The sequence below is a fragment of the Scomber scombrus genome, chromosome 10 (assembly GCF_963691925.1).
Source record: "Scomber scombrus chromosome 10, fScoSco1.1, whole genome shotgun sequence".
Classification (NCBI taxonomy): Eukaryota; Metazoa; Chordata; class Actinopteri; order Scombriformes; family Scombridae; genus Scomber; species Scomber scombrus.
In genome coordinates, this window is record NC_084979.1 from 32,548,529 (window position 1) to 32,557,670 (window position 9,142).

At 42.8% G+C, this 9,142-nt stretch overlaps 1 protein-coding gene across 1 annotated transcript in view; it reads right to left on the minus strand.

The window, feature by feature from the left end:
• Nucleotides 1–5,657: 5,657 nt before the first annotated feature.
• mrgbp (MRG/MORF4L binding protein) overlaps nt 5,658–9,142 on the minus strand; it is a 12,495-nt gene continuing 9,010 nt past the window's right edge. Inside the window, exons 4-5 of the mRNA XM_062427318.1 lie at nt 9,070–9,142; nt 5,658–8,346 (exon numbers count right to left, since the gene is read on the minus strand). The exon at nt 9,070–9,142 is cut by the window's right edge and continues 2 nt beyond it. Coding sequence (XP_062283302.1) covers nt 8,096–8,346; nt 9,070–9,142 — 324 coding nt within the window. The 3' untranslated portion in view covers nt 5,658–8,095. The remainder of the gene's footprint in view (nt 8,347–9,069) is intronic.

Genomic DNA, 9,142 nt, shown 5'->3' on the forward strand with positions numbered 1-9,142 from the left:
TAGGGATGCTCGATATTGACTTTTCTGCCAATATTCCGATATTCCCCAACTCTTAATTTCCGATACCGATATCACCCGATACCGATATCACCCGATACCGATATTTGCAGGCTTTTTACACCAAAACTATTAGGTAACAACATAACATATCTCCTACTGTTGAATTAATACATTATGCTTAATTTTACTGTGATGCTCCACTGGATGCAAACATAAATGCAACATGGCTCCACATGTAAACACTGTCTGCGCAAAATAAGAGAACAACTTCAACTTAAGTTATGGAAAAAAGTGCCAATATAACACTGTTATATTTATTATGCTGCTTTGCAGTCATTTACTATCCGTAGGGAACACTTAGTTCCAAACCACAGACATAAGCCCCGTTTCTGGAGGCGGGACCTTTTATAGGAACGTCCTCTCACTCGGTCCTCTCAGCTGTTGTGTCTCCAGCAGAGTAGGACCCAGATAGGACCCAGATAGGACCCAGATAGGACCCAGGTAGGACCCAGATAGGACCCAGATATGACCCAGATAGGACCCACTGGACTCTGACGGTGACGTCACAGAGGCGACTCGACGAAAGCATAACAGAGAAAATGAAAACGAGGAGGTAAACCTTCTGTTTGTGTGTTCGTGTACATGGCGGTGGACGCTATGAACTTGTTAGCTAAGGTTAGCTACGGTTAGCCACGGTTAGCTACGGTTAGCCACGGTTAGAAACCCACGGGTCTAGCGTGTTGTTATTATACGTCATCAAACGCCGGTAAACGTCCCATGCTGCGTTCATGCAGGCTCGGAAATGCTGAAGCCTACAGAACAAACAGCGGTTATAAAAACCCGATACCGATATTTCCCGATATTACATTTTTAAGTGAATATCGGCCGATAATATCGGACATCCCTAGTTTTCAGTGCTTCACACTATACAACCATAACATACTAGTGCACTTATTTTAGTCAAAAATCGAGTGGAAGAGGTGAGCGTTAACAGTCCTACCACACTGAGGTACTCGATGATGAGGATGAAGGAACAGCTGATCCTGGTTCAGCTGCTGGGATAAAACGATCCGGTTCAGAGGGAGACTCACCATCTCTCTCGTTAGGCAAGAAACAAACCTAACCTGCGTAGAAACAAGGACTTTAATATGTATCCATGAAGCTGAAGTGCTTTACTTTATACTGTAGTACTTTACTTTATACTGTAGTACTTTACTTTATACTGTAGTACTTTACTTATTTTAACTTAACAAAACTTAAGGACAAAATGCTCTACTACTTCCAAACTCCACCAACCAAATCCCTCAAAACTGAAATCCGAAAGACAAAAATCACATGTGGAACTCCCAACACTGGCAGCTACCTGATTGGCTTCAACAGGTGCTACCAATCAGCCAATCAACCTTTTGAAACCAAAGAACTCACTAAAGCAAAACTACAATTCCTAACAGGAACACAAATGTATAGAAATATATGTTATAGATAATAAGACATTACACACTGAGAGAGAAGACATTATTATTAAAAAATATATAGATTAAAGCTGCTTTAGATGCTGCCGAAATTTAAATGAACTCGTCAAAAGTTCAACGTCAAACTGCAGAGCAGATTGAGTCTTCAGCGTCTAAAGCTGCTCTGATCATTAGCATCTCAGCACACACACACACACACACACACACACACACACACACACACACACACACACACACACACACACACACACACACACACAGAGTATACACACACATACCATCAGCTGTTTGACTCATTACTGTGTTAACTACCAGCAAGCGGACAAACACACACACATATAAGATCGTCTTTGTAATCATCGCACGCTACACAACAGGAGGCCTGGTGTGTGTGTGTGTGTGTGTGTGTGTGTGTGTGTGTGTGTGTGTGTGTGTGTGTGTGTGTGTGTGTGTGTGAGAGAGAGAGTCTGAAGTTTCATTAAAAAGCTCTTTTGTGGTTTTCAGATGCTAATCTTTCTATTATCAGCAGGATAAAAGGGAGTTTAGCTGCTTAAAGACAAACAAATGACTTCTGGCACACACACACCATACATGGCTAATGAGCGCTTTGTGTGTGTGTGTGTGTGTGTGTGTGTGTGTGTGTGTGTGTGTGTGTGTGTGTGTGTGTGTGTGTGTGTGATAGAGGAACGTCTAAATCTGTTCTCACAGCTACATGAACACAACACCTGAAGAAGAAATCCCATCATGTGGCTGACAGGAAGTATTCATGACATCACTCCTCATGTCAGCTTACAGCGTGAGGCCAACTGTGATGTCACTGCCAACTGTGATGTCACTGCGGCCTGAAAGCGTCTTCAGTTCGTCTGTCAGAGACTCTCGGAAAGAGCCGAATCTCTCAGGAGGGTTTAAGATGATGTGGTGTAACCGGAATGTTTTCATAAAAATCTGATTAAATACAGGAAAATAAATGTGAACTAAAAACAATACTGTCTTCTACATATTAACTAATATTCTCCTTATTTGCAACGACAAAGAAACATGATGCCATCTGAATTTCATTTTATTTACATAATGAGGAAATGTTTATTGACAGTATTATTGATCTTCTTCTGTGTCGTCACTTTTCATGAAGCGTTCCACATAAAGTTAAAACAACCCAAAATAAACCCGAGCGCAGGGTCAGGGTCAGGGTCAGGGTCAGGGTCAGGGTTAGGGTCAGGGTTAGGGTTAGGGTCAGGGTCAGGGTCAGGGTCAGTGTTAGGGTCAGGGTTAGGGTTAGGGTCAGGGTTAGGGTTAGAGTCAGGGTCAGGGTTAGGGATAGGGTCAGGGTCAGGGTCAGGGTTAGGGTTAGGGTCAGGGTTAGGGTTAGAGTCAGGGTCAGGGATAGGGTCAGGGTCAGGGTCAGGGTTAGGGTCAGGGTCAGGGTCAGGGTCAGTGTTAGGGTCAGGGTTAGGGTTAGGGTCAGGGTTAGGGTTAGAGTCAGGGTCAGGGTTAGGGATAGGGTCAGGGTCAGGGTCAGGGTTAGGGTCAGGGTCAGGGTCAGTGTTAGGGTCAGGGTTAGGGTTAGGGTCAGGGTCAGGGTCAGGGTTAGGGTCAGGGTTAGGGTCAGGGTCAGGGTTAGGGTCAGGGTCAGGGTCAGGGTTAGGGTTAGGGTCAGGGTTAAGGTTAGGGTTAGGCTCCTCCATCCTTCCTGTTGCTGCTACTTAAATGTACAGTTACAAGAATTAATCAGCTGCTTTTAATACTTTTCCATCCTTCCTTCCTTCCTCCTTCCTTTCTTCCTTCCTTCCCTCTTTCTTCCTTCTTTCCTTCCTTCCATCTGTCCTTCCTTCCTTTCTTCCTTCCCTCCTTCCTTCCTTCCCTCCGTCCTTCCTTCCATCTGTCCTTCCTTCCTTCCTTCGTTCCCTCTTTCTTCCTTCTTTCCTTCCTTCCTTCCATCTTTCTTCCTTCCTTCCTTGCTTCCTTCCCTCCATCCTTCTTTCCTTCCTTCCTTCCTTCCTTGTTTTGCATGTGAAGAAATCATCTTGGGTGCAGCTATAAAGAAAAATAAATAAAGATAAATGTTGATCAGTGTCTCTTAAAGTCTTCAAATGTCTCAAATATTCTGTTTACTGTCTCAGAGACAAAAGAAACCTTAAAACCACCTGTGAACATTATAATGAACGTTGTGGAGGTGTGTGTGTGTGTGTGTGTGTGTGTGTGTGTGTGTGAGTACGCCTACTTGTTTACATAATCCGGTATGAATAAACATGAGATGATTTATGAATAAACATGTCCGAGGAAGCGCTGCGAACACAAACACACACACAGACACACACACAGACACACACACACACACACAGACACACACACACACACACACACACACACACACACACACACACAGACACTCACACACACACACACACACACACACAGCGTTGGGAACTCTCAGCTCTTCATGAATATTAATGCAGCGCTCGTCGTTCTCACACTCTTCAGACTGACGGCTCTCTCAGGATTGACACTCGTCCTGCTCAGCTTCTCTTTCTTTCCCATCTCTCTCTTTTTTTCCCCCTCATCAAGAAATCCATCCTTCTTTCCTTATGTACTCCTCTCCTTCCCTCACTCCTTAAATAACTCATATCCTTTACATCTCCAGCTCTATGTTTATATTCTGAGTCTCTACTGGAATAAAAACTCCTTATTTATCTTCTACTGGTCCTTTATGCAGCGCTCCTGTCTCTTTAACGCTCCTGTTGTCCCTGAGTCAAGGAAGGAAGGAAAGGAGGAAGGAAAGGAGGGAGGAAGGGAGGAAGAAGGAAGGAAAGGAGGGAGGAAGGAGGAAGAAGGAAGGAAAGGAGGGAGGAAGGATGAAGGAAGGGAGGAAGAAGGAAGGAAAGGAGGGAGGAAGGAAAGACGGCAAGGAAGGAAGGGAGGAAAGTAGGGAGGGAGGAAGGAAGGGAGGAAAGGAGGAAGGAAGGGCGGAGGGAAGAAGCAAGGAAAGGAGGGAGGAAGGAAGGAAGGGAGGAAAGGAGGGAGGGAGGAAGGAAGAGAGGAAAGGAAAGAAGGAAGGAAGGACGGAGGAAACAAGGAAGGAAGGAAGGTAGGAGGGAGGGAGGAAAGAAGGAAGGAGGTAGGGAGGGAGAAAGGAAAAGCGGAAGGGACGAAGGGAGGAAGGAAGGAAGGAAAGAGAGAAGTAGGGAGGGAGGAAGGACAGACGGAAGGAAGGAAGGGAGGAAAGAAGGAACAGTCAAAACAGACGGGGTCAGCTTTAACTAACTGAAACTAACAGATATTATCGATTAATCAAATCAGTTATTTATCAATTATATCAGAGGAATCAAACTCATTTCATTCAATTTGACCTGATGTCCAGTAAAAAGATGGAAGGAAGGAAGGAAAGAAGGACGTAAGGAAGGAAAGAAGGAAAAAGTAAAAAGGTTTATAAATATTTCTTAGTTTCATTAGTTTGAATCTAACATTAAAGTCTTGAAATCATCCAATAAACTGAGATGAGATCTGCAGGGGAACAGCGCCCCCATGTGGCCGCACACACTCACTGCAGCTTCAGACCAGTTATTATAGTTTATAAATGTTAGTGATAGTTGAAAATGAGTTTTATTTTTATTTAGTTTTTCAGTTTTATTCTCTTATGTGAAGAACGTTGAGCTGTTCTACTAATAAAGTTATTAAGAAATAACTATGAAGAAATGTGCAAAAGTCTCATCAGTCTGTCGTGTTTGTCACATTCTATAACTTGAAGAGGAGGAGGAAGAGGAAAATGAGGAGGAGGAAGAGGAAGAGGCTGAGGAGGGGGAGGAAGAAAAAGAAGAGGGGGAGGATGAAGATGACGAGGAAGAGAATGAGGAGGAAGATGATGAGGAGGAAGAAGAGGAGGATGAAGAAGATGAAGATGATGAGGAAGAGGAACAAGAAGAGGAAGATGAGGAAGAAGAGAAGGAGGAAGATGAGGATGAGGAGTAGGAAGAAGAGGAGTAGGAAGAAGAGGAGGAGGAAAAGGAGTAGGAGGAACATGAGGATGAGGAAGAGGAGTAGGAAGAAGAGGAGGAGGAGGAAGATGAGGATGAGGAGTAGGAAGAAGAGGAGGAGTAGGAAGAAGAGGAGGAGGAAGAGGAGTAGGAAGAAGAGGAGGAGGAGGAAGATGAGGATGAGGAGTAGGAAGAAGAGGAGGAGACTCTGAGCTCATCTTTAATGACACAAACAGCCGAACAGATAAATCAGTTTATCAACGCGTCATTTAAACATTTTTGTTTCCTGTCAGACTTTTAAAAACTTCGTCTTTTTGGGTTTTATTTACTTTTTGTTTCTGTAGATTTTATTGTTTTATTGTTCGTCAGCGTCAACGACAAAACATACAAAAACTAAAAGTAAAAAAGAAAAAACAGACGTATCTTTTTCAAAATAAAACACTTAATTCTGTTTCCTGTCACACAAACACACAATCATTAAAACATCTGGAAAGTAAAAAGAAGAGAACAGCTGTAACTTATTGCATCATATTTAACAGTCAGAGGAAAACGGCTGTGTGAGGACGTCTGCAGACATTTATCATCTTTTCATGGACGAATTAAGAGACCTGGTAACCATGGAGATGACTTTACATCCTGAGCTTTCTCTTCTCCTCGACTCAAGGAAAGTTTAACAAATATAAAAACCTCCATTGATCAAAAGTTCAGAACATTAAAAGTAAATAATTAAGCTTTTCTGCAGATTTCCAGACGTCTCTTTTAGTGGTGCTTTTAGCTGCAGTACCACAAGTGACCATCGGCTGAGTGGTGGCGCCCTTTCATACATCCATGTTAAACTGATACTCAGCTGTTTCCCCCTGGTGGCCACTCGCAGTACTGCAACTAAAATCACCCCAAACCTCTGTTAAATAGTTATATTTTGACTTTTTGTATTATGATTCTTTTTTTAATATGTGAAAGTTTATATTTATAAAACTTTCCCAGAGGCTAAGAAGAGATTTTAAAGTTTGTAACTGGACCAGCTGGAAAGTCATCGTTCCTTTAACTCATCCGAGCAGCTCTGCAGAACATCGGCAGCGTAAGTCAGGCGTCAAAATGTGACGAGATCTGCAGGAATTTGGTGGCAAACTGAAGCAGCAGGTGTAGAGATGAGGAGGATGAGGAAGAGGAGGAGTTGGAAGAAGAGGAGGAAAAGGAGAGGGAGGAAGAGGAGGATGAGGAAGAAGAGGATGAGGAGGGGGAGGAAGAGGAGAAACATGAGGAAGAGGAGGAAGAAGAGAAGGATGAGGAAGAAGAGGAGGAGGATGAGGAGGAGGAGGAAGAGGAAGAAGAGGAGGATGAGGAAGAAGAAGAGGAGGATGATGAGGAAGAGGAGGAAGAAGAGGAGGATGAGGAAGAGGCTCTGAGCTCATCTTTAAAGAAACATCAGTTTTCTTCCATCAACGTTTTATAAAAAGCATAAAATACAAATTATCAACCAATGAAATGAAAGTATTGATTATATGAAACCAGCCGAGTGATTCTTTCTACATCTGTGACATAAAAACATCTTAAACAACATAAAAGCAAAGATTCAGACGGACTGGAAATGACTTTAAATGCAGCTCAGTGTTGATTCTACACACACGAGCTCATACTTTAAATATAAACTCATTTTTTCTGATGAAATTAAATTATGGAGGAAAAAAACTTTGTATTAAATTTAATGTTCTAGTTTTTATATGAAGTGAAGAGTCGTCCATCTCCAACCAGAGTCTCTTATTATTATTACTCAACCAATATTACAACAATCAACCAATAGATTGTGTCAAGATGTAGAAATAAAGAGAACCTGAAGGTGGCGCTAGAGGAGAATAAAACCTTCCAGATGTTGAGAAACAAAACTTTAACCCTTTACATTCTGTTCAGGCTCATCTGAGAGTTTAAACTCACTCACAGTTTATAAAAAAAGGGGAAAAAAATGCATGTTTTTAATGTTTTAAATCGGTGAATTGGTGTCAAACATGAGGCGCGTGGTCCAGAACCGGCCTGCCGAGGGGTTGATCCGGCCCGCATGAGATCACATGACCCTCCTGCCTCAGAGACTGATGAGTGAGAACATGAACAGCATGTAAAGGGTTAAACCTGCAGGTGGCGCTAGAGGACAAATCCTTTCTGACATCAGCTGTTTCAGTGTGAGGTGGACGGTGGGTCTCTGGAGGCGGGTCCGCTGGGATCTACTTCCTGTCAGCTGATCAGACGTTTGAATAGAATAAATCCTCATGAAGTGTCACAGCTGGATGAAACTGAGTCCAGATGCAAAAAAACCCCAAAAACACACAAAATGACATAAAAGAAAATCTATAAAAAAACAAAAGAACACTCTTCTGCTTCGTCCCCTACAGCAGTGGTCCCCAACCCGCGGCCCGTGGACCCGCTCCGAGCCACTGAACATCGACTACTGGGACACGATAAGATTACACAAAGGAATAATAATTACAGGTCATTGTTTTAACCTCCGACTCGGCGCCGTCCGTCTGCGACGTCACGCAAACTGTTTCCTGTTTCCTGTCTGCAGCCATCAGACAGTCACGTGACACGCAGCTCGCAGGTTCGATCCCGTGACGGCGGCGGCTCGTCTCTCCTCCGCTCTGCGTCCGTCCGGGCCGCCGCTCAGGTGCGCCTCCTCTTGGCTCCTCCGGGACTCGCCGGGTTGGAGGACGACAGCAGCTTCTCCGCCGCTCGGCTCCTCTTCCTCTTCTCCGCCTCCTTCGCTCCTCCTCCTCCTGCTGCTCCTCCTCCCGTTCCTCCTCCTCCTCCTCCCACCGCTCCTCCCTCGCTCCCTCCTTTCTCCTTGTCTCGCTCTCTCTCTTTTTCCCGACTGCTGCTCGTTCGCTCCGACATCTTCACCGAGGAGTTGCTACCTGAACAACGGAAGAGACGAAGGAGAGAAACTCAATATAAATGTTCTCTTGTTTTCTCACTTCTACGTAAAGGAGGAACCTGTTCGGGTTAATAAGTAGCAGCATGTGAACAGCGGTGTGTATATATATATAAAATAATAATAATAATATATAAGGGTCAATGACGTATAAGGATTTTCAACAGATCAATTTTTAAATAACTAATATGAGAATATCTATTGCAGTAGTTCAAACATTAAGAATGTTGAGGTCACATAAATTCATATTAAAATAGTAAATTAGTGTTTTATGTGTTTTTTGACCCTAAAATAGTCATGTGGTGCCTAACCCTAACCCATGATCTATCTTAAAATAAATGAATTTAAGTGTTTAGAAACAAATTATTTGTTTGTCTTTTGAGTTTGTTGTAAATAATAATCTGATATTTATGTTCTATGATGTCACAGTTGACTTCTTAAATGTATGTAAGACTTATCTTTCCTGTAAATTGCTTAAAAATGATTTAAAAATACATTTCGGTTAATCATACTGTATCAGTGGTTAATATTAAAAGTGATATTTAATACAGTTATTGGTTTTATTGGTCGCACCACATGATGTTTTGTCACTTTAAATAACAGAAAAATGACTAATAACTTTTTGAAACGTTAAAGTGATGACATATAAAGGAAAGGAACTACAGACTGCTGCAGCCGAACATGAATCTGTATTTTTTATTTTTACCTTCTTCGTGTGTAGCAGGAGGTTCTCTCTCCATCCTGAACTCCTCTTTGCTGTCTTCCTCTGAGCCCAGCTT